Source organism: Cydia splendana, chromosome 22 (assembly GCF_910591565.1).
Source record: "Cydia splendana chromosome 22, ilCydSple1.2, whole genome shotgun sequence".
Taxonomy (NCBI): Eukaryota; Metazoa; Arthropoda; class Insecta; order Lepidoptera; family Tortricidae; genus Cydia; species Cydia splendana.
In genome coordinates this window covers 10,531,378-10,557,711 of record NC_085981.1, presented here as the reverse complement: position 1 = coordinate 10,557,711, position 26,334 = coordinate 10,531,378, and the positions used below count along the sequence as shown (strand labels likewise).

Here is a 26,334-nt window from a genome sequence, read left to right as displayed (position 1 = left end):
CATAGAGGACTGCTATGGTTTTCTTGTCGTACAAGCATCAGGCTCACAAGACGTATCTTCTTTCTCGTTTTCTCATTGCTGAGGATCGCGACCACATGTAATTTGTCTTCATTTCGTGGCGTCATAAGCCGTATGGACTGCACGGTGCAGACTGCCGCAAGCCGACCTCTTCATAGCGTTCGACCATCTCACACATGCTGCAATTCGAGCACGTTTACCATTCATTTCTCCACATTATGCGTTTAATAATATGTCCGAAGAATGTAAGGGTTCACCTATGGCATGTTGGGAAGAGCTGAGTGGTGATATATAGTTCTCTGAGAATGGAGGGGTTTGTTCATCTAGCTGTCCGAGGTATAAGCAGCAGTCTTCGTTCGTTTGTTAACAGTTGACGGTTAACGTTAACAGGTGACAATTATTGGTGTGTCAAATAGTTTCTGCAACTGGCTATTCAGTTTAATTTAATTAATAAATTATGTGTATATTTAATAATTGTAACATAAATAATACAAAAAAATCCATATTCTAATCCAAAAACCAACTTGGAATAGCTAATTAACAACACTCAAGGTCACGCCGATTTCACGCCGATCATTTATCGGCGGCGGCGGCGTGGTCAAAAAGCCCGGCGGCGGCGGCGCGCCGGCGCGGCGCACACGTCTAGAACAGACGTTGTGACATACCCGTCATAACACTAATATGACTTTTCCTTGCGGTTTGTAAGAAACTGAAGCGCAATTCCGCTTTAGTTTTTAACGTCGCAAATTAATTTTGTAACATAGAACTAAGATTTTATAAATTCTAATGAAAATGTAAGTTTCTAGAGTTAGGCCAAGAAAAGTCTGCAACGATTTTGATAGCACACGCAGTGCTGCAAGTGTTATTTTAAACGTCAAACTTCTATGAAATTATGACGTATTAAATAACACTTGCACTGCGTATGCTATCGAAATCGCTTTACGGCCCGATTCGAACTTTAAAATACGTAAATTAATAGCTCTAGAAACGATATGGATTAGATATGTCAATGTCAAATGTGACGTTTCTTCAAACATAAACATCACTTTTAACACTGACACATCGAATCCATATCGTTTCTGGATCTATTAATAGACGTATCTTAAAGTTCGAATCGGGCAGGCAGACTTTTCTTGGTCTAACTCTACCCCTTTTAGCTTTACTAAACTACCACATGGTTGGCTTTAAAGTAACAGATGGCTAAAGAGGTTAAAAGTACTACACATAACCATTGGTCCTGCCAATAATAGGGTAGAGTTACCCTATTTCTAGTTTTAGCTCAGTGTAGTTAAATGACCAAGGTACTTATATAAACTGATTCCTTGTAGGTGTACGTATATACCGTGCCCCTCCCCCGCAAAATTATATCCTCCAAGGACAAAAATGATAGAAATTAGCTTATTTCTAATTTTGCTCACGAAAAGTTTGGCTTCAAAAGAAAAAAAAACTAATCAGTTCACGTCTCAAATAACCTATTCGCCCTTAAAGCATAAAATTCCAGAAGAAATCTAAAATCATAATAATAATATATCCAAAAATAACGAGAAAGAAGCCAATCCAATTGAAAGCGAAATCAATATGCAAGATTGTTTTCCTTTGATGAAACTTTAATATCTTTTGATGTGATCTCTTTGTACCTACTTTCAACACGGTTTGGGTCAATGACCTGCGGCATTAGAAGTTTAGAAAACATATCTTGATATGACATTACCTGTATCTCGCTTGTATTTTTGTACATAACTATTATCCGCTCGCGACTTTGTTAGCGTAGAAATTGATAAATAGGTACATTTAACCCAATTTTCATATCTAAAAATCTTTTTTTGTCGAGCTGTACAACTTTTGAACAGTTTCTTAGGCCATTTACTTCGCTGATTTAGCCTGTTTATTATGTTTTAGAATGTCATCACCATCATTTTAGCCTGTCGCCTACTGCTGAGCATAGGCCTCATCTCTTCGTGTACCCCTGACCCGGTCCTGGGCCGGTTCTCGTCCAGAAGTGCCCCGCTCTTCCAAATGTCGTCCACCCAACGAGCTAAAGGACGCCAGTATGTATGTCGGCGGCCGATCTTCTGACGGTAGTCACATTAAACCAATAGATAGGTAGGAAAGGTTCGTTAGGTTGCTTCAGATGCCCAAAGGGCAAACCGTCCAGAAATAGAGTTAGGGGCTATTCATAAATTACGTCATTTCAAATTAGGTTTTGGACATCGGATGTTGGTAGCATGACGTAGGAGGAAACGGGGTCATTCGAAGCATGATTTTTGGATGATTTTAGGGGGGGGGGGGAATCGTCAAAAATCGATGACGTAATTTATGGACAGCCCCTTAGACCAAAAAAGTCTGCAACGATTTTGATAGCATACGCAGTGCAAGTGTTATTTTAAACGTCGAACTTCTATGAACATGACGTATTGAATAACACTTGCACTGCGTATGCTATCAAAATCGCTGCAGACTTTTCTAGGAGCCCGTCGACTCAGACAACCAGACAAACCCTTTTACGTATATACTCGTACTTACATGTAATGTAATGTCAAATCAAGTTAAAATGTTTAAAATTCGAATGCACTGCATCTGCATTTTAAATCTGCATACGTTCTCGCATTGTTGTTGTAGTGCAATGTTATTGCATTTTATGCATTCTAGATAGACTGAGGGCTAAGAAAACGCTCTAAGTGATTGCACTGGGGTAGAAAATTATTTGTATGGCGTACAGCGCACCAGCGTACGAGCGTTTTCACATTGTCCGATCCGATATCGGATGTAGAATCCTCAGTACCGTCTTTACCATAAGGGCACACGGGGCCCGTGCCCAGGGCCCCCATCCTCAGGGGGCCCCGAAGGACAGACAGTAACAGTATATTTGGTTACCCATAATAAATAAAAGATCATAGTAGAAAAATGTTAGTTTAATTCGCTTTATTTACTTTCCAAAAGGGCCTCAAATTCTTATGTGACCAGGGGCCCAGCATAGTTTAAGACGGCCCTGAGAATCCTGCATTATTAGTACCACAGTATTTCGCAGTATCAGATGTTGGATCCGACATCCGATAATGTCGGTCCAATAGCCGACGGGGGTCCGACATGGCTGAAATCGGATGTCGGATGATGTCTATGAGAAAAAACAGTTGCTTGAGAGTGCCTTGTGGCATCAAGTTCCCTTTTATGCATTAAGATTTTTTTATCAATAAAGATTTTTTATATGAATAAATAAATACAGAAAAACACATACTTTATACATTTTACTTCTATCCGAGAGCGGACAATGTGTGTGGCTACCTTTCCACTAAAGGCGGAGTTGAGCGGAGATGGAAACGTGCGTGTAAAAACACGCTTCAATTATAGCCTGGCAAAAAAAAGTAGAAATTAAAAAGTGGCAACACTGTAGTGTCGTCCCGTTCTCTTATATATATTGATTCGAAAGGGACGACACTATAGTGTTGCCACTTTTTAATTTCTACTCTTTTTTGCCAGGCTGTATCTTTGAGCGTAAGCGTCATTGTAGATCTGTGGTCGCTTGCTTGCAAAAATCGCTCTCATTTGACCCAGCTACAAAAGTTACAAAAAAGTACAAAAGTTTGGCAAATGATAGACGTGTGACCAGACATATACAAATAGAACCATAAAACTACCTACATCTAAAGCCAATGACCTTTAAAACAGCCATAACTAGGTCTACAACGCCTACATTCTACTACATCTCCACCAATCTACCTTGACACCCGATTTTAAGGAAATTGTACGAATAGAAAGTTCACCACGGTTGTATGGAAATGTCAAAAATTGGCATACTGCCCGCGGCCATTCAGTGAGTTTATTTTCGAGATGTACACAGCATTTTAATGAATCCTTTCATGCATAAATATGTATACTATTTTTAACCTTAAACCCTTGATTTAAGGCTTAACTTATAAGTATAAAAAGACGTACGTTCAGACAAGATGCGAATGGAATGCCTAGGGTTAAACTATTGGGCTTTAAAGCCATGGTTTTAAGGGTTATTTTGAAATGACTGGTAATGGATACGGCTTTGTATGAAGTGTTTATATTAGCGTATCCGTTTAGCTTAAATTGTTAATGCACATTTGCATGGGACGCGTGTGTAATTTCAATATTGTTTTTAGAAATTGGTAGTAAATTGTACAAACTGTAATAATTATTTCACTTGGTTATAAATAAATAAACTATAACTTAAAAAAATAGATTATTACTTATATGTACAATTTTCAGTGGCCATTTTTCAGTAAAAAATCTACCATATCTTATGTAAAAAATAAAAAAATCCCATATAAAAAACTACAATACAAAATAAATCACGAAAATACGAATAAATCCAATTCAATCTCAACAACAAAAACTAAAATTATTGCATTGTAACAAATCATTTTGTTTTTTCTATGAAATCTAAAATAATACCTTACATTAGTTCCGCTACTCGCCGAGAGATGGCGCTACGAGTATATCGCATCCGCGTTGCGACACATTCTAATAACGTCTATTATTTGATCACAAGGAAATATTTTCCAAAGAGCAAATGACACGTAAGGTCGTAAAATCTATCAATAATAACTTTGTAAAATATATAAGTGGGAAGTAAAGGACTGCGCGAGTCCATATAAAAAGCGCGGCATTACATCCATACTACCTAATATGTATTATAAAGGCGAAAGTGTGTCTGTCTGTCTGTCTGTTACCTCTTCACGCTTCAGCCGCTGAACCGATTAAGTTGAAATTTGGTATAGAGATAGTTTGAGTCCCGGGAAGGACATAGGATAGTTTTTATGTCGGTAATCATCCCTGAAGAAAGTGCAAAGGGGGGTGGATTTGAAAGAGTTAATGCATTGCCTAATAATTGAAGTAAGCAATGCGCGAATTGAATGATTGCTATTAGCATTATCCAGGCGCTATACCTACTTTAGCTGCTGTCACTAATTCCACGCAAACGAAGTCGCGGGCAAAAGCTAGTATTGACTATATTATGAGTCGAGACAATTTTACTGTTTCATGTAGCGTAATTAATATACGTAATAAGTATCTTATTTTTTTAACCATAAAAAGTACCTGTAAATGTGCACGCGGTTCTGAAAACATAGCTTGTTATAGCCGTATCAGGTGTTAAATCGCCGAAGTAATTATACATTTACGACCGCAATCCTGAAACCACATGGTCCTATTGTTAAAAAAAACAAATTTCACAGGCTTAGCGAGTTTTTAGGGTTCCGTTCCCAAAGGGTAAAACGGGGCCCTATTACTAAGACTCCGCTGTCCGTCCGTCCGTCCGTCCGTCCGTCTGTCACCAGGCTGTATCTCACGAACCGTGATAGCTAGTTAGCTAAACAGTTGAAATTTTCACAGATGATGTATTTCTGTTGCCGCTATAACAACAAATACTAAAAACAGAATAAAATAAAGATTTAAGTGGGCCTCCCATACAGCAAACGTGATTTTTGACCGAAGTTAAGCAACGTCGGGCGGGCGGGGTCAGTACTTGGATGGGTGACCTTTTTTTTTTTTGCCGTGTTTTGCATTATGGTACGGAACACTTCGTGCGCGAGTCCGACTCGCACTTACCCGGTTTTTGTTATGACAGCAGATTTAGAGTTTCATTTCCAACTAAGCCCACGTGTCAGTGATTGAAAAATGACGTCATTTTATTGGTTTTGTTTCGCCGAATTATATGGAAATGACGGAGGGTAGTTTTAAATTGTTTTTCTTTTTACAGGGGAGCTCATTTTGGGGCCGTGACAAATTGTTTTAGGAAGGAAAATGTACATTTTAAGAGTTATACTTGGGAAGGAGGAAGTTTAGTTGATAACTTTAGCAAAATGTATATTTACAAGATTTTATTACTGACATTATTTGCTTGCTTTTTTCTTTAGTTAAAATTTTATTTGCAGCAGTTTACGAAGTCCGTTTTTTAGGGTTCCGTACCCAAAGGGTAAAAACGGGACCCTGTTACTAAGACTCCGTTGTCCGTCCGTCTGTCCGTCCGTCTGTCTGTCACCAGGCTGTATACCATACACGTGATAGCTAGACGGTTGAAATTTTCACAGATGATGTATTTCTGTTGCCGCTATAACAACAAATACTAAAAACCAAATAAAATAAATATTTAAGTGGGGCTCCCATACAACAAACGTAATTTTTTGAAGTGAAAACTTCTTTAGCGGCGCTGTGCACTTTTTGTGATAGCGAAAAAATGTTAAACTCGTAACAGGTGTCACGTGACCGCAAGATTCGTAAGACGGACACGTGACCTGGGAGCCGATTTTTGAATTTCGACCGCTCGATTTCGTGTATTTCGTTCAATAATATCTCCACTAGTAGGCATTTAAATTCTATTAAGAGAATTGAAAATGAGTGGTGAATACCACTAGATTCCCAAATTCTATCGCTCGTATTTGAAAAATTTGCCATTAGCCGTTTTCCACCGATTTTCGAGTGACGAAATCGAGCGATCGAAATTCAAAAATCGGCCCCCAGATCGAAAAACTGTTACAATGGCATTTTTGCCGTTTTTTGCGTAATGGTACGGACCTCTTCGTGCGCGAGTCCGACTCCCACTTGGCCGGTTTATTTATTTAAATAATTAAATATACAGAGGTACTACAATACAAATACTAAAATAATAACTAGCTTAAATACCTATCTACATAGATACCTACCCAATTATGACGATGAACCTAATTACTTCAATAGTTATTTGTACAACAAGAGATCAAAGTTTGATATTTCTTCGAGTGCTTATTTTGAGTCCCGTGCAAGCGAAAGATTCTATAATAGATTCACGAGCGTAGCGAGTGAATCTAATTTAGAATCTTGAGCATAGTAAGGGATTCAAAAGCGCACGAGATGTAAATAACTTTGATCTCGTGTAGTACACAAAATTTTTCACCCTAAGCAGTGAGAACATACCTAGAGGGAGAGAGATAACAGAACCCAAGTATATCGAACTTGTATTAGACCCCGCATGTTGAAATGACATTTGACTATAAAGGTCACTTGAATGTCATTTTGCCTCGCTCAGTGAGCAAAATGCGATTTTGCTCACTGAGTGAGACAAAATTACTCAGTGAGCAAAATCGCATTTTGCTCACTGTTTTTAAGAATCAAAGTACCCTTGTTCGAGCTGCTGAGGTGAAAAGTATTTTCTACAGCTATAACTCCTAAGTAGGTACCTACATGTTATAATTCACGTGACTCCCGTACTTGAAGCTCACAAAGCTGTGAAATTGTTCTTACCGGGATTATGCTAATTGCCAGCGTCGAGTGAATACTTTCCGAATATGCGAGTGCGAGCGAGATGTATAGAAAGTAAATTACGTTCTCGACGGCGTTTATGTCAGTGACAAACTGATGGTAACCGTACGGGTTCCCGTGGTTACGCTGACAGTTTAATCTTTTGAGGTTATGTTTACTAAGTCCGGCTGACTGAAAAGATTAAGACGTGAATATGTAAAAAGTGAGCTAACTTTCAGCGACAGACTATACAGGGTGACCTTAGCCATTGGACAAACTTAATAATTTAATTTTTAGTTTGTTTATAAATATTTTGTATTTTTGATTGACATGTAAATGAGATGTACATTTAACAATAAATCATCAGAAATCTCGATAAATACCCGTGTCTCTAGATACCCAATTTCCCGCTATAAAAAAAGTTGTGATTGATCATTAAAAGTTTTGATTGGCTAAAATAAAAGTCTTTTGTCTTTCATAAATAGGCCCCGGTATTTGAGATACGTATTCATAGGTAACTCAAATACCGGGGCATTCCATAACAAAGCCATCAGTCATATTAGGTAAACAAAGCCCGTTTTGTTTAATCCCAATTAGCTTTGAAACCCGACACCATAGCTTTCCTATTATCGAAATGCCATAAATTATCTTAAAAACCGGCCAAGTGCGAGTCGGACTCGCGCACGAAGGGTTCCGTACCATTACGCAAAAAACGGCAAAAAGTTTCGTCACTTAAATATTTATTTTATGTTGTTTTTAGTATTTGTTGTTATAACGGTAACAGAAATATAATTTCAACTGCCTAGCTATCACGGTTCATGAGATACAGCCTGGTGACAGACAGACGGACAGACTGACAGACAGACTGTCAGACGGACAGACAGACGGACAGCGGAGTCTTAGTAATAGGGTCCCGTTTTTACTCTTTGGGTACGGAACCCTAAAAACATGGCGGTTGCGTCTAAAACTCGGTATTGAAATGTTTTCTCTTCAATTAAAATGATCAATCAGGTTGGAAAAGTTTGGACAATCTGACGTAATTGAATGTCCCTAAATCGAGGCCTAATCGATTACAAGATAAATATGTATTGTATTAGCAGAGACTGTACTACGGTAAACGGTAATGAAGACTGACAATCAAATACAAAGCCATTAATACCGTCAACTCGGGTTACTTTGACCCAATTGGAGGGTAACTTTGACCCACGTGAAAACCTCATTTAAAAAAGTCTAATCAAAAACAAAAATGTCAAAGGTTAGCTAAAATTAACCTCATGTAATATTTCCATAATTATAGTGCAATAATATAACCTGGACCGAGTAAATCCCAATGGCCAAAGTTACCCTCCAGAACTAAAGTAACCCGACTTTAAGGTATGTGATAAAATCCCATAAATTGAAACGACTATTACATGTCAAGTATCTCGTACAGCCGCCCCCTCTATTCTTTCTGCCATCGCTCTACGGCCAGCGATCGGCTTTTAGCAGCCAAGGGCCACATAGTAGTTAAGGAAGTTGACGCGGGCCGCACTTTGTTAATGTGTGACTTTATCAGACATTGTTGTTTGACAATAAACACGATCGACCTACTTTATAGAATTATTAGACACTGACACAGCAATACTTAGTGTAAGATAATTCAATACCTATTCATGTTTCTATGTTCATGATTTTAATTTGTTTTATTGTTCTTTAAATTAGTATATTATCTCTTTGCCTGAGATACAGGATTATATTCCTAGTTCAGGCGCACGTAACAATGTACGTAAAATGTAAAAGTTCACGCATAATGTAACATTAGCAATAAGGTTTTCTCAATAAATTATTCTTATTCTTATTCTTATTCTTAATATTACATACAAATTAGCCAGGGGGGCTCGCGGGACGCCTGTTGCCGACCGCTGCTCTACGCGACAATATTTCCATTTTCATCACTGGGTGGCAGTCCTCAACTGTACGTTTCTCTAGAAAGTTCCTACCTCACACAGCTAAACTGTGTGTGTGTGTGTGTGTGTGTGTGTGTGTGTGTGTGTGTGTGTGTGTGTGTGTGTGTGTGTGTGTGTGTGTGTGTGTGTGTGTGTGTGTGTGTGTGTGTGTGTGTGTGTGTGTATGTGAGAGGCCTCAACTGTACGTATCTCCAGAAACTTCCTACCTCACACAGCTAAACTGTGGAATGAACTGGACTATAACCGCGAAAATCGAAGTTCGCAAATTGCGTGCATCTTTCTCTGTCATTCTAATTAAGCCTTCATTGGAGTAAAAGAGAAAGATCCCCGCAATTTACGAATTTCGCGGTAGCCCCCTGTATTGCCCGCGGTATTTCCGGACCGATACGACCTTCAAACCTTCAAGAAAAGAGCACTTGCAAACCTTTTAGTGTTGCATGTGTCCATGGGCTACGGAAACTGCTTACCATCAGGCGATACGTCTGCTCTTTTGCCTATATCATACAAAAACACAGAGTCGAATGCTCCCTGTCACTTTGTCAAATTGCTAATAAAAGACGCATTAAAAAGCTGCTGACGGCCATTTGCTACAACTTACTTTCTTCAAAACCACAACTTTTCTATACAATATATTATGCAGTTGCAATTGTTAAGTCTATGCCTTTTAAGCAAATTTGAAAGAAAAGAACAGGCGGTGGGGTAAAGTTTCCAGCGACTTCCAAAAGAACTTATGCATATTGAATTTCAAACAGACTTACGTCGTTTTAGAATAGACAGGATGCCGAAAGTTCCTATTGTGTCCAATCTATTGTCCCGATTGTTATTGAATTTGTGAGGTTGAAAAGCGGCAACTTGCGTTCATTTGAGTAAAAAGTGCAAGAGGGAAATATAAGGGAACAGTGTTCAAGCAATCAATTTTATATAACACTCCCTTAGGAGTTTCCCGTATAGGGTGTTTCCAGCTTCACGCACACTGCGTCAGGATGATTGATATAGAAATGTATTGTCATGGTTACATTAACAATTTCATATTGGTTTAACTCGATGCGTGCAGCGTCAAGTACTTAAGTATCGCCCAACTGCGATATCTGCGACTCTGTCGAGGGTGTACAACACTTCTTAATGTAATGTGTTCAGACTCAAGACAAGAGGGCATAACTAATTGAAGCTAAGGGTTATGCAGTAACTGATATTGGTATACTTTTCACTCGCTATTGGCGGAACACCTGTCTGAAACTGCGAAATTTTTGTACAGTTTTTTTGATATCTTAGCAACACTTATTGAAACTCTGTAATGTAGAGGCCCAACGGAGCCGACATGTCTCATTGATAAAGGCTTCTTTTAAATATGTATGTAGATTTAAAAAACGTAGTAGCGTGATTCATAGAACGTAATTTCTACCGGCTTTCCTATTTTAAGTCAAAATTTAAAAGCTAGATCTGGCTTTCCCGACGGATTGCTCGGTGTACCGTTACTTACATGAACATTTTTAAAGCGCAATACGCAGCAGCGCAAAGCGTCAAAGAATGACGAAGACACTACTGGCCCCGTAGACAACTAGCCAATTGCTAACGCTACGTAGCAAATGAAAGGCAACTGTCATTGTCACACTAATATGGAAGAGTGATAGAGAGACACAAAGCGATTCGATGGCGAAACGCAATTGGCTAGGCCGCCTGGAAAACAACGCTCAAAGACCTCTAATCGATTCCGCTTGACGCCGGCATAGTTGTGTGCCAATCGCTCGGAGCGTTTTTTGTGGCAAGCATATAGTACCTACGCAGTACAATGATTTAAGAATTACTAGAGACATTATGCCCAACTATTATTGTTTTAATAACGTTTAAAAACAACACTAAAATTACAAAACCTATTATAAAAGTAGCCTTAACTGTTATTGCTATTTTATGAAGTCCTGCAACAAAAGTAACTTATAATTTAATGGACATTCAGTTTGTTAATCTCGAAATGAGCTCATTAACTTAAAACGTTAAGCGTCCCCGTTAAAGTTAAATACCGTTTATGAGGCACGTAAAAAGTTTTCCGAGCGATTTATCTTATGGACTCGTAAAATTCGCATAAAATATTATCATTATACGATTAGTCGCGTAACTGGGGCAAGCACATTGAAGAAATCGCAGAAAATAGGTCATAAGTATGTGTACCTTTTTATAAATCTCAGGGGGCCTAGCCAATACTTCTTCTTCTTCCTCGCGTTATCCCGGCATTTTGCCACGGCTCATGGGAGCCTGGGGTCCGCTTGACGAGTAATCCCAAGAATTGACGTAGGCACTAGTTTTTACGAAAGCGACTGCCATCTGGCTTTCCAACCCAGAGGGGAAACTAGGCCTTATTGGGATTAGTCCGGTTTCCTCACGATGTTTTCCTTCACCGAAAAGCAACTGGTAAATATCAAATGATATTTCGTACATAAGTTCCGAAAAACCCATTGATACGAGCCGGGGTTTGAACCCGCGACCTCCGGATTGAAAGTCGCACGCTCTTACCGCTAGGCCACCAGCGCTTCTAGGGGCCTAGCCAATACTGCCAAGAGTAATACATCGACAAAGGCCAAACTAAAAGAATAAAAGTATCTGACAGATGACCACGTCAACAACGCATCTTAAGTATTAACTATAAAAATAAAATTCAAAACACTAAAGTTTTCAGGGACCTCTAGTGTAAATTTCATTCGATACCGAACGTGACGTACGCGATTCCGTTAATTGTCATTTTGTATGGGATTTAGAGTTTCCAAAACGTCCCGCTTTTCGCACTGTTCAAAATCTCATACAAAAATAGACATAACGCAAACGCGAACGCTTGTCACGCCAGTGAAGGGGTTCGGCACGAAATGACATATTACGCGGGAAATCGTATTATATTATACGTTATCGTATTAAACGGGTTATGCTACTTATGCTATAGTTACTAATACTTATTATAATTTCTTAACCATTTTATTACCCGATGTAACAAAACACGCACCCGTGGGTGTTTAATGATCAAGCTCAGATCTACACTAAATTGGTATAGTGTGAAACCAGACGGTTATCTTAAAATCTCGATATCGCTAGCTTATTATCTATGCGGGACTTCGCTGTTACGGAGACTAGTAAAAAAAGATAGTCTATTGACACAAATTATAAACATCTTTGGGGAAAATTCTCCGCTCGCGCGAGATTTGATCTGATAGCTCAGGGACACTAAACTTGCCTAAAATGCCTAATTGCGGCAAATATTTCCATCGTATTCCTTGTTGTTGTTGTTGTGTGTTATTCTGTATACTGTACTACAGAATATTTGCAGTACAATTTCTCCGAAACTTTTAATTTTCGCTGAACATACATAGGGTCGAGCTCTTCGTTTGAAGTACGGAACGCAACACTGTATACTAAGAGCTCTTTCCCACTGACGTACAGTTTTTTGCCTGTACGGTTTTCTGCAGGATCCCGTTTCTGTAGTATGCGTGCAGGATCCCGCAAACAGAACGCTCATGTGAACGTTACTATATTAGCTCGTATACTACTAAACTAAAACGGGATGCTGCAGAAAACCGTACCGGCAAAAAACTGGACGTCAGTGGGAAAGAGCTCTAACAGTGGTATTTGCATGGTAACAAGTCTTTGTTATTTAAGTGTCTCTGTTTGTAATCTATTGAAATAAAAAATACTTAACTTTTGAGAAATCTCAAAGACATTTCGGTCGTTTTTTATTGACTAGGTAATAATTTAATAAGAATATGTTTAGACGTTAACGCCTACGTCAGGATTTATTGGGTATAGTTTTTACAACCTGTTTTTGAATATCTTAATATTGCGCCTTTTATAGCTTCAAGGTGATAAATGTTAAATATAGACATAGAAACATCAAATATTTAGTATATTTTGTATTGTTAGTTTAATACTAAGGCTCGGGACCGGTTTTTTTGAAAAACCCGAAATAGGTCAATATTTTTAATTATTATATGGTGTTTACGTAGGACTGAATCATGTGTTTAGATAACAACTTAATATTATTAGATTGTCCCGTTAAAAATGAAATAAAAACCAAATAACGAAAAAGAACGAAATAATACCGGTATGAAGAAAAAACCGGTTCCGAGTCTTGGTTAATACAAAAGCGATATTATTGTGCTTCGAAGCCTAAATAACCTGAATAACCATTAAAATAAAAGCTAGAAGTATTCGTCCTTCTCAGTTATTAAATCTATAAAAAATTATAACACGAAATTTTTGTGTGCTGGCTAGGAAACATAAATGATGCCTAAATAGATAGAATAGATGCCTTCGAATTTAGGTACTTATTAATAAGCTCCCTCGCTCTTATTAATAAGACATTTTAGGAGAGAGACTTAACAAACGTAAAGTAGCATCATAAATATATAAAAAACCGGATGTTACCATAAATAACAATAACAATTTCAAATTCGCCATCAATATCAATATTTCACCAACAAACGTATCTAAATATTCTGATCGCAATTAATTACTCAAAACGTTTCTAACCGCAATTTGTCAGAATTGTCAACAAGACAAAGGTACAACAAATAATTTATTAGTATTACATTTAAATGGCGGTTTTGTATCGCCATTATTGCACAAGTATTTATTGATTGATTGACCTGGTTATAAAGTCAATATGCTTTTATTCAATGGCTTTTAGTTATTATGCTTGTTTGGTATAATTATGCGTTTTGAAATTTATACAGTATGTAACTGAACGTTACAACAATTACTCAAACCCGTTAATGTTTAGGTCATACTGAGCAACTTTTACTCGAAATCGCATCACCGGAAAGCTCACAAGGGCGCTCCTTCAACTAGGAAAGCTCCGACTGAGTATGGTAACCAGTGTCATAACAGGTCATGGACTATTTAACAAATATCTTTTTATTTATAAGAGGTGTCATAGACAGTCCCCTATGCCGTGGATACATGGAGACAGAAGAAACAGCCTCGTGGTGTTGGAATGCAGCGGAGTGGCCCCATACTGGGCGAAACATCTCGGATCCTCAAGACATTAAAGGTTTGATAGGATTCCTCGAGGAGCTCGGCTGGCAGGACTAGTTATGTCCGAATTTATTATTATATGTGAATGCACAGGCAACTTAAAGCTGATACGTGCACATCAATGTCCACTTGTGTTTTGTAGTCTACGAAAGTGTTCATTGAGTTTGTTTTTAAAAGAGTTTATCGAGGGTGCACTAATCAGTGATCACTGACTCGGGTAAACTGTTCCACACTTTCACTACGCGGTTAGATAGGAAGTGTCGTCTGGGGTTGCTACTCTCTGCGTCCGTGTCAGTTTCAGAGAGTGTCCTCTCAGTCTGTAATTTATGTTCTGTCAATTATGTATTTGGCACGGATGTTTAGCGTTCTCTGGCGTGTGTATATTGTTCAACAAGTTATTGCGTTAGTTGGACTTGCTTGTGGTGGGGTTTCTATTAGTCTCAACATTGGAAATGGGCAACAAGTAAGTTGTTGGGGTTCTTAGGGTACTTTTACCGTAATTTAGACTTACCTAAGCTTGTGATAAGTGGGGTTGCTAATGATTTCAACTACGTCAACGTTGGAAATGGGCGGCAAGTTGTTCCCAAACTATTTTAGGGTAATACGTTTAACGTAATTTAGACTTACCTAGGCTTGTGACAAGTGGGGTTGCTTTTGGTCTTAACTACGTCAAAGTTAGAAATGGTCAGCAAATTATTCCCAAATAGTTTTAGGGTACGCATAACGTAATTTAGACTTAAATACCTAGGCTTGTGATAAGTGGGGTTGCTGTTGGTCTTGAGTATGTCCTAGTTCTACACGGACAACACGCTATTGCCACTTAATTAATATGTAGTTTAGGGTACTTTTAGCCTGATTTAGACTTACCTAGGCTTGTGATAAGTCGGGTTGCTGTTGGTCTTGAGTATGTCCGCATTTGGCACGGATGTGGGGAGCGCGTGCTCGCGCTCAAGTTCGCTCTCATAGCTCTCCAGCGGCACGTGCTTGCCTGGCAACGGGTCCGCTGTAACAAACAGACAAACATACATTAATACTGAAATGAAATGAGGCAAGACTTTAAAATGTAATCGATATCTATCTCAAAATTGTAGATTCTATTTTTTTCTTTCAATTGCTTTAAAAAATCAATAATTTAAAAAGCCGAATATGATTTACTGCGCCGGAAGGCATCAAACAAGAGAATTCAGTTCAAAGAACTGTAACCGAAACTTCGTACTAAATATTTTCAGACTTCCTAAAAACAATAAACAAAACTAGTACACCACAATGCCAAAAATTTGTCAACACTTTTCGCCGTATTACAATGCAGTAAGATACAAAAGCGTAAACATATCTTTGACAAGCATAAACAAACTGGGCTAGTTTCATATTCCAACCACTTGGCAAGCGCGGGCGTTTTAACCGGTAGAGAGAACCAGTATAAAATAACGAATTCACTATGACGAATAGGTCCTACGGATCTCGAGGTCAAGATAAGCTGGGTCAAGAGTTCGACTAGCTCGCGTGTCCTATAAGAATACTGGTTCCAAATTCAAATTAGCCACTAGGAACAATTATCACCGGCCAGTATCTTATTTCATCAAACGGCAATTTCAGAAAATAACGCTCGCAACCTCATAACTGACTGCACCGAAACAACGAAATTCAATCTCTGTTTACTAACAAATAAGGTCGTGTTTGCACGTTGATTGGAATTTTAGATTGTAGTTAGTGCGAATAACAATGCTTGTTTGCACTTCCACGCCGATATCCAATTCGGACTTCAATGGAATTTCATCGGTTTTGTTCTAAATTTGAAACTGTTGATAGTGTTGTCATATCAAGGCATTGTTTAACCGTTCATTTTAGTGATGCGTTTCTAGAAATGTAACTTTATTATTTTGTATGATGATTTGGTAATAATTTTAATATTATCACTACACCTTATTAAAATAAAGTCTCCCGCCGCGTCTGTCTGTTTGTGGGTTTGTATGTTCGCGATAAACTCAAAAACTACTGAACGGATTTTCATGCAGTTTTCACCTATCAATAGAGTGATTCTTGAGGAAGGTTTAGGTGTATAATTTGTCAACCCGTGCGAAGCCGGGGCGGGTCGCTAGTGATACGATAAACGTACTCATATTTGCCGCTGTCATTGTATTACTTGTGACAGTTAAACCCGTAAGGAATATATTACGTCACATGTATATTTATATCGTTTTATCTCCAGGTATGGTCGATAGCATAACTCTGTTCTTAGTTTGACCCAGAAACTTTTATCTGCTTCCATTGCATTGTATGTAAGTCGCTTTGCGTTTCAAATAGAGTTTTAGTTCTATTTCATTGTTTTCTCATTACATTGTCACAGTGACATTCCATTTCTGCCCTGCTTATTGTATGTGCAGTACTTGCACGAAAATCATCGTTTAAATAAAGAACTTATTCAAAGAGAACAAGATTGACTTTTCAAATGCGATTACTGCATATGTTGTTAGCACGGCAGATTTGAAAGTCGCTGTCCCCTCAAACTATTGCCACTGTAACAAGGTACGAAAGTGTACTGAAATTAAATTCCTTGATCGTACTAATTCGTTGTCTGAGAAAAAACCTAAAAAATGTCTAAAAAAATATCTGAACATGAATTTTGACGTCGTGATAACAGAGGCTGTGTTTAGATATTTGTGAATACCTTGCCCGCTCTGATATATCTGATGGCGCCTGTACTAAAGCTGTATTTAAATATTTAATAAGTAGTTTTAGGGTTTAGGTATTTTTGTTGTATTTATTATATTAACCAGAAACTATATATATATATATTATCTTAAATGTTCTAATGCAATTTAAAATCATAAACTCGTTAGTAACTCATAAAAAATGCATTTCATAATTATAAATTTACATGTTTTTAATTTATTTTTAAAGAAATGTCATTAGCCCGTTATTGTTTATCTACAGTTCATTGACCTGTTGACCTTAGATTTCATAACGATAAGCGTTATCTATTCAAATATAAATAGTTAATTAAACATTAAAGCGAGTTTTCCGGTTTCTTTAATATTTCAACATATGTACAAATTTGTTGATGATCATCATTAATATTAATGATAATAAATTAAAAACTAGATTCAGCGTTAGCTGTTAAAAAGTAGTAAAAACGGGAAAACTTAGATTTCTGGCGCATGCAAGTAATATAAGTAATTATAACTGGAGATGGGCCGAATTCGGTAATTATTTGGTATTCGGCTTATTGGGCAAGTTTTCCAATGTCCGTGTTCAGCCAAATTGTTCGGTTAAAGTGCCGAATAAATATTCGGCAAATATTTTTAATCATGAATCATGTTTGCCTTGTGGCAACACTGTAAAACGTAAGTTCCTCCAGAACTTATCAAGTACTCTCTTCCATCAGGTTACGTTCTCCCGTTGTCATTACAACATTTTGAATCCATAGGATGTTTTGATTATTTAGGTAGTGTTGAAAATATATTATCGAGTGTCCCTTGCCTTTTGATCTGTTTGATTCTAGGGAATTGCCTAGGAAGGTATAGATTTTAGCTGCTAATGTAATTCAAGCGTTTTTAAATGGTTTATTAGAATGATACAGATGGACCGAATAATTCGGCCGAATATTCGGTTCGGTAATATCTCAAAACATTCGGCCGAATATCCGTATTCGGCAGTTATCGGCCCATCTCTAATTATAACTATCGCCCTCAATCAACATTAATTACTATTAATTTCCAAGTTAAATTGAATATAACCACCGTGGGAAGCTGTAAAACTGAAGTTAATAGTTCACAAAAAACTTGGAAGCGGCATAATGAAATTAACGAAAAAGTGCTGACCGACGGAATTTAATTAATAACTCGATAAAACGTGACTGACGCCGGGCACGGGCGTAAAAAAGGTGCATTTTGTCTACTGGAGTATAACCAATGAACTCGCTCAACTCCCTGGAATGAATTATAAGCGTTTTTATTTGTAAGTTTTATTTGTATTTGTAAGTTTTTTAGCATTAGAAAAAGGGTAAAAGGGTTTTTAATGAAAAACACTTTTGGAAAATAAGTTGCAGCTAATATGTTACAATTACATAACATATATGATCACTTACATTATTTTGGTTTCATAAGTTATGTTATGTTATGTTACTATCTTTAGCGTTATTCATTAATTAAAGACACATACAGATTGTTAACCCTTTTTCTAATGCAAAAAAAAGTATAGTTGAAGAAATATGATATGCACCGATGAATGATATCGCTAATACCTGCTATTTTCTTTAGGGACTACAGTATGAAACTTCTACTCGCTTTCTCTATATAACAAATTTTAGGAACAAAAACTAGTACCAGACATATTAGGGACGTAAAATCTCCCTGCCAAGTTTGGGAGCGGCTGCGGCTTTTAGGCGGCGGGGTCGTGTGACATGTGACTATTAACAAGCTATAGTTAGTTAAGAAAAGATAAAATTATTTTTAGGCCTTATTACCCATAATAGAAAGACTCGACTGAGATATATTTATGGTAAGCACGCAAAGAGTTTGCGTGATCTTATTATATGTCTATGTAACTGCGAATACCTGCATTACAGGATTCCGAGAAGGTTTTATTACAAAAGGAAGCGTAACAATGGAGGTGTCTAATGTCTGTTGCTCTGGCATTATTTCATCGGTTTCGAGAGAGAGAATTGTTCACAAAAAAACCAGTGTAAAATAATGTACAAAGGTTCTGTACGCCTAGTGTAAATTTCATTCGATAACGTGACGTGACGTACCGTAATATTATAAAACTTTGCCCTTTAACATAACTTTGCCCGCCGCGTCACTTTTTAGTATGCGAAACATCTTAAAAGTAGTTACAAATACCTACACCTCCTTCCTGTAACTACTTTTAAGGTATTTCGCGTTTACTGAATTGTGACGCGGTGGGCAAAGTTATGTTAAACGGCAAAGTTTTGTACTTGAACGGTACGCATTTGCGTTAAGTGTAATTTTGAGTTTCCAAAATGTCCCGCTTGGCGCGCTGTTCAAAATCCCATGCAAAAATAGACTCGTCACGATATCGAATGAAATATACACTAGGTGTTCTCTAAGACCAAATTAGTAGAGTTAGACGCTTCGCGCAAAATTAACAACCCTATTAAAGTATAATTAATATCTGTTGCTTTGGTATTATTCTTTATGGTTTAGCGAGTTCGAATAAGTATGGTGTTTAAACTGTAGTGAGTCATAATAAGCCAAAAAAAAAATACGGTTTTACTCACGTAATTTTACCGGAATCCAAAGATGTGGGTTCGAATCCCACAATAGCCAGAGTTCATCAATTTCATCATCGTTAATTTTTTCATTGTGGTTTTCGTCCACTACTTTTGGTAGTGGTTTTTTTTTTCGTATGTATTTTCGCGGTGGGAGGGAAAAGAAAATACGCAAGTACTTCAAAAGTGCATGGAGATGTTTCAACCGTAATATTAAGGCATTACGGTCGACATCTATCCATGCACTTTTGAACGCCACTGTACATACACGGGTTAGACTTAGAACTGATCGACTAGAAAAGTAATATTTTTTTTGTTTTGATTGAGGGAGAGATCTTCAAATTACTGGTTCGCTCAAGGAATCAGTCGGTCTTGAAAATCGTTTGGAATGTGTGTAAGCGATGTCGATACATTTTAGCTAATGGAATCACGCTCCGAGGCAGAAATAAGATGAGATTCCATTTCAATCCACGTGGAAATGTAATTAGGAGTGTTCCATTATTATTCCTTATTCCGTTTCGGAACACGAGTATGTTTTGTTTTATTTATAGCACAAAAACATTGAAGTGTTCCATGAAATAAAAAGCTTGGAGTGTTCCTCAAATATAATGGGAAAACATGTTACGGTCATGAGTTTTTTCTCATTTATCAACATATGACCAAGGCTCGGAACCGGTTTTTTTCTTCATACAAAAAATACGTTCTTTTTCGTTCTTTGGTTTATTATTCCATTTTTAATGGGACAATCTAATAATACGAAGTTGTTACCTAAATACATGGTACTACGTAAAAAGCATAAAACAATAAAAAATATGGTGCTATTTCGGGTTTTTCAAAAAAACCGGTTCCGAGCCTTGCATATGACAATAGTATCTAACACTGTTGGTTAATCTGAACGAGGGTAAAGGAGATGGCAATATGACCTGACTCGCTTAGTTTTGCGGCAAGTTATAGGTATCTTAGGTTTACAAAGGATTCATGTTCTCGCTTACTATACAAGTATGTATCTTTGTCGGAAACATCCTTTGTGCTAGAAACCCGTTTCTCCGTAAATTCCCTGCTAATGTAGGTAGCAGGTAAAAACTCAATTCGCAGGCCCGTCAATATGACTCAGGTATAAATCTGCGGTTAGCATCGATTTGTGTTCTTCCGAATGCATAGCGAGTCGAATACTCCGACTACCTATCTAATCTAATACCTTTAAACGAGCAATTCTTGTTTATTTCTATATATATTTCGGGGATCTCGGAAACGGCTCTAACGATAACGATTTCGATGAAATTTGCTATATGGGAGTTTTCAGGGGCGATAAATCGATCTAGCTAGGTCTTATCTCTGGAAAAACACGCATTTTTGAGTTTTTATATGTTTTCCGAGCAAAGCTCGGTCTCCCAGATACGTACAATAAAGCCAGTGCCTGAGCCAATAAAACTGATTAGGAGAGGAAATTAAACGAATAAAAATGATTCCATAAATTTGTTACTTAATTGTACAGTGAATTAAATAATTTGACTAAGTCAAAGTGACGTCACAAAGTTTGTGCCTCCTCCCTCCCCCCTGTCACACCATGTCACATTTCCTTGACCCTGTATAAACGGTTAACTCATAGTTATTTGGCTAACCCTGGAACACGCAAGTGGCCCTAAGAAGCGTCGTTAAGTCTGACAACACCATGATAGTTCGACTCATCAGCGGTAATTAGGTAAGCTTTAGTAATCAGCCAGCAGTCATCGGTGAATCATCACTACCTCGATTTGTGGTTTCAGTAATAAAACGACGTTAACCACTGTACTGTCATTACCTATCATATAACCGAGTTTTATTAAAAATCTAGCGACCAGCACACCTTAGAAATACGCAGACTGTACAAAAATGATATATTAAAATAATTAACTTTTACTTATGCCTGAGCTGTACTAAATTAAGTACTTGTCGTGGTAACGTTACCCGAAATAAGGGTTCCTAGTTGACTAGGGAAACCTAAAAGGGAGAGGGGTTCAAGTATTTGTCAAACCTGTCAAATTTGTCAAAAGTGTTACCTTGCGCTATATACATTGTAGATTTATCAGTAGGTAATCTAGTAATCTGTGGACGATGTTGTTGGTCTCACACTTTATTATCCTTTGTACTCTATTTCTGTGTTTGAACCCTGTGTGTTACTGTTTTTTGTCCCAAATAAATTGAAAAAAAAAAAAACGTTTCAGAGGGCCTACCGCGAACACATTCGACGTATTGCCTATCTGTCGCACTTGTAAATTCGTACGTAAGTGTGACAGGTAGGCAACACGTCGAACGTGGTTCGCGGTATGCCCTCTGTTTGTCAAACTTTTTTGTAAATAGCCGAAAGGGCCATGCCATACATTAGAAAGGGATAGCATGATTCGTCTCTGAATCACTGTCAAACTTCGGTTTTGTAGGAAATGTTCTTTCTGTACGGTAGTACTATTATTTATTCTGTGGAAAAGTCAAATGATTATTTCAATTACAATATTCAAGTTTCTATGGGCGTTTTCTACCTTGGCTAGGCCCCCCGATCATATGTTCGTGTTTTTTAAAAATACAATACAAAATTACACTGTAAGCAACATCAAATGAATACCAAGGGCTCACAATGTTTAAAACGAAGAAAGCAAAGTTCACCGTCCACCATTTATTTTCAATTATGTCAATTGCAAGTCTGGCGACATTAATTGAGGAGTTCCGTTTTTTTTCTCCCCTATTCAGTCGGTCGTTTGCCGACTGATGATGAAAGGGTTATGTTTTAAGAGTCCCCAGCAAGCTCGGCCGAATTCCACCTTCCCATACAAATGACGTTTCGTTCTCATTTTAAAACTACGTGTTGGATTGTAATGTAACTTTGCACATACAATGACATGAGGTATATCTAGGTCTGTAATTAGTTCACATAGATCCAGTTTATAAATCAAACGAAATAGAGCAAAAACAAGGTTTGTATGAAAAACTGAAACTCGTTGTATTTTTTTTACCATGGTAATCTGAAGCTACTACAAATTACAGGTCTAGATATACCTTATCCTATTGTAAGTACAAAGTTTCAGAGCAATCTAGCTAGTCGTTTAAGTCGTCACGTTAGAACGGGCGCATCCAGCGCATCGTTTTTTATGGAAAACCGCAATGGTGATCGCCTGTCATGTCATAGAAAAGTAAGCTCCGGAAGCTCCGGCCCGGACACGGCCCGGTCTTACGTGAGTCATCCTTAACTACGTTTGTATGGAGAACCGAGCTTGCCGGGACCCTTATACTAGTCGATGTGTGGTCCTATTTAGTGTCAAGTTACGGATACTTTATTAACTGGACTTGTTTAAAGTGACCCATTTTCTGGGAACACCATAGGCGAAACATAATATCTTTGCAACATAATTATACGTAGCCAAGGGACAGTGATATAATTATGTTTTCACCACACCAGCTCGGAAAGGCTTACTTTGCACTTCAAAAACTGATAGCAAAGTTGCATTTTATTCACATGTGAGGCAAAGTTATCAAATTTTGAGTTGTATTCTTATGTTTGCTGGTAGAATTGACTTTTAAATGATGATTTTGGATGATAAATATTTAATAACATTCATTTGGATTTGATTTGGTTTGATTTTGTTTGATATTTTACATTTAATATTTGCTTCGGGTTGGAGTGGTGAAAAATTTTGTGTTTCACTCGGGGGCAAATGTTGTTTAACCCACCCTCGTGCTTTGAAACCCTTGCAACGCTCAAGATTCCATTCAATATTAGCACGAGCGGTTAAACAACAACATTGCCCCCTTGTAAAACAAATAACTATTTTGAGATAATTTCTGTCGCTATTTACTTTTATCAGAGTCTTTAAGCTTTTAACCCCCGCAGACTGATATAAATATATGACAAACAAAATCGGGCTCATTTCGCCGCGGTCTGATAAATAACACAAAACTTCGTGTAACTTCGTACCGCCTGCGATGCTCGATGAAAAATTCTATTGCGGGTAAAAGGTTAATAATTGTTTAGAAATTTAAAGATTTTAACTGGCTTCAAAAACGGAGGAGGTTCTGAATTCATCGGTATATTTTTTAGCTAAGAATGTTCCATACTTAACGCCATGAAATTTCCCATGTAAAATAAACCCCAAATGGCTTAACACATTCACTGCCAAGAATACGTATGTCTGTTAATTTTGTACTGGAAACCGGGCGCCCCCCGGCACCGAAAGTGTTAACAATTAAAGTCCGTGACTGTACAAGCTATTCGATAGCAAGGGTTAAGTTGACAGCGTAGCCATAAAACTTATGAAGGTTATTTTAAACGTTTTTAGCGCACAATTTCGAGAAGGGCTCGGAACCGGTTTTTTGAAAAACCCGAAATAACCCAATATTTTTAAATATTTTATGCTCTTTACGTAGGATTGAGTCATGTGTTTAGGTAACAACTTTGTATTATTAGAGAATAAACCAAAGAACGAAAAAAAACGTAATAATACCGGTATTTTTTGTATGAAGAAAAAACCGGTTCCGAGCCTTGATTTCGAGAGTTCTTGGATTTCAAAGGGTTCATTTAAGACTGTTTCAAATACAAGAAACAAAACGTGCAAAGGCCAAAGTGCTTTCATACGCAAAATCTCAAGCAATAAAAACCAAGACATTCTTATAAAGATTTCCGTATGTCATTCCAGTCGCTTACAAAACTAACGCGAGTCGAGCTCAAAGCTTTTACCTCGTACAGTCAGCATCCATAGTAGCGGATGAATCAACGCGCCAAAAGTATCTGACATCCCAGATATAGATCCAAATATCTACAAATAAACTTTCTAATAAAATTCACGTTCAAAAGCTACTTAATAGTATTAATTGCTTTACCTAATATATATAAAGACATCACTTTTTGTTAAGCTGTTACAGAATGTATGTAGTAACTAGCTACCCGCCCCGGCTTCTCACGGGTTAACAAATTATACAGCGAAACCTTCCACAAGAATCGCTGTACTGATAGGTGAAAACCGCATGAAAATCCGTTCAATAGTTTTGGTAGTAGCTTGGGAAAGTGAAAAATCAATGGAAAATAATTATGCACTACATCTATGGGTCAATTTAAAATGGCGGCTGACTACACTATTACGGAGTCTGGCTCTTTTGGCAATACATTGGCAGTTTTTCCACCTTTTTTCGTCTCTTACTTTCCTATAAATATTTAATGGCTTCGGAGACGCATATCCTTTGTAAAGGATATATGAGTTTAAGAATTTCGTGGCGCTTAAACCCTTTTGAGATGGGATAGGTCAAGGGCAGAGCTTACTTTAGCTATTTATGAGTCCTTATGAGGCGTGGTTCAACTGTTTTATTCATGTCTTGGAATCTAAATCGATTTAGAGAGTAGGGTGTTTATGGGATAAGTATTACCTCATTGTATATCCCCACTAACTGTTAGTTACCTCTTCACGCTTAAACCGCTGAACCAATTGAGATGAAAAAAATCATTTTCCGACCAAAACCGACCCATCAGCCGGACACTACCGAAATAGTTATTTACGATACAAGTGCGGAAAAGAAGAAATTCGAAACGAGTGGCGATAAATTAAAACACGACCGAAGGGGGTGTTTTAAATCGACACGAGTTGCGAATTACCTATTCGCACGTGTATCGTACGTTTTACAGTACATATGGCCCTTTAAACTTTTGACATACGCACGAAAAGTGCTATTTTACGCACTAGTGATGCGGAAAAATAGGACCATATGTACTGTTAATACAGTTTCGGCGTGGCCGAAAGGTTCGGCTGTTTTTTGGCCAAAACCGAACCTTCGGCCGCAACATGATTTTTGCTGAAACCGGAACTTCGGTCAAATACTATTTATGACCTTTTCGATACAAAACTCTAAAAAGAAGTAGTAAATGAAAGCATGTAGGTAAATAACACTAACTTTTACACTGACGACTAAAATCGTCGTCAACAAGCGTCGTTGGCGTTTAGACGGTTAACCGGTCGATAACGCCAGGGCACTTTTCGACCTCAAAACACGGTTCTTGTCAAACATAAAGGCCCTTTTCTCTAAATGGGCAACTTAAGTGGCACTCGGAGAAAGAATGACAATTATCTTTAGAATATAAGGAAAAGGTTATTTAAGGGCACGTAGGTACTTGTCTAAATGGTAGGTTAGGTACTTAACTTAGTATATACCTGCCGTTGTCTGTCTGTGTAATCAATTCTTTTGTCCAGAAACTGTATCTTTTATTGAGGAGTACAATGAAGAGTTTTCTATATATTTATACTATACTCGTACATCTAGGGTAAAATTGTGAGAGGTGATTGGTTTTTAAATATCTTACTAAGTTTTTAGAACGACACTTAAATTAATTTATTATTTCTTAGCGCCTTTTTAATGGAAAATACGATCTATAAAATTATATTTCTTAATGTCATGTTTTTATAATATGCAACAAAAAAACTTCATACCTATTCAGTAAACAGTAAACACAACAACTTGTTGGCAGCAAACGCCATCTGTCGTCGAGTAGCGAAGTCCTAACTTCCTAAGCCGTAAAATGTTTCGGTTTCTTCGTCTTTTGAAATACACGTTTTTTTTTAAATATGATTTAATGAGTGTCACGAACCCGCTTCCATACAATTGACGTTTAAATTACATGAAACTTTGCATAAACATTTGCGTAACATATATTTACGTCCGGTACTAGTTTTCGTTGATAAAAAATATTATAAAAATGAAAATGGAATACAAAGAAATTCCAATTTCTAGAATCTCTTGTTCATGTCAAATAAGCGTCATGTTATTCCAGAATGTCGTTTTAAAATGAGTGTTCGGTGAATCGATTGTATGGTGGCGGCGTACGTTGCCCATCAACTAAGGCAGAGTCGCGTTACTATTGTATCTTCTTAC

General features: G+C 37.6%; 1 protein-coding gene across 1 annotated transcript in view; it reads right to left on the bottom strand.

Moving 5' to 3' along the window:
• LOC134801452 (uncharacterized) overlaps positions 1-26,334 on the bottom strand; it is a 50,844-nt gene that overhangs the window by 13,193 nt on the left and 11,317 nt on the right. The window contains exon 2 of the mRNA XM_063774038.1: positions 15,087-15,222. Coding sequence (XP_063630108.1) covers positions 15,087-15,222 — 136 coding nt within the window. The remainder of the gene's footprint in view (positions 1-15,086; positions 15,223-26,334) is intronic.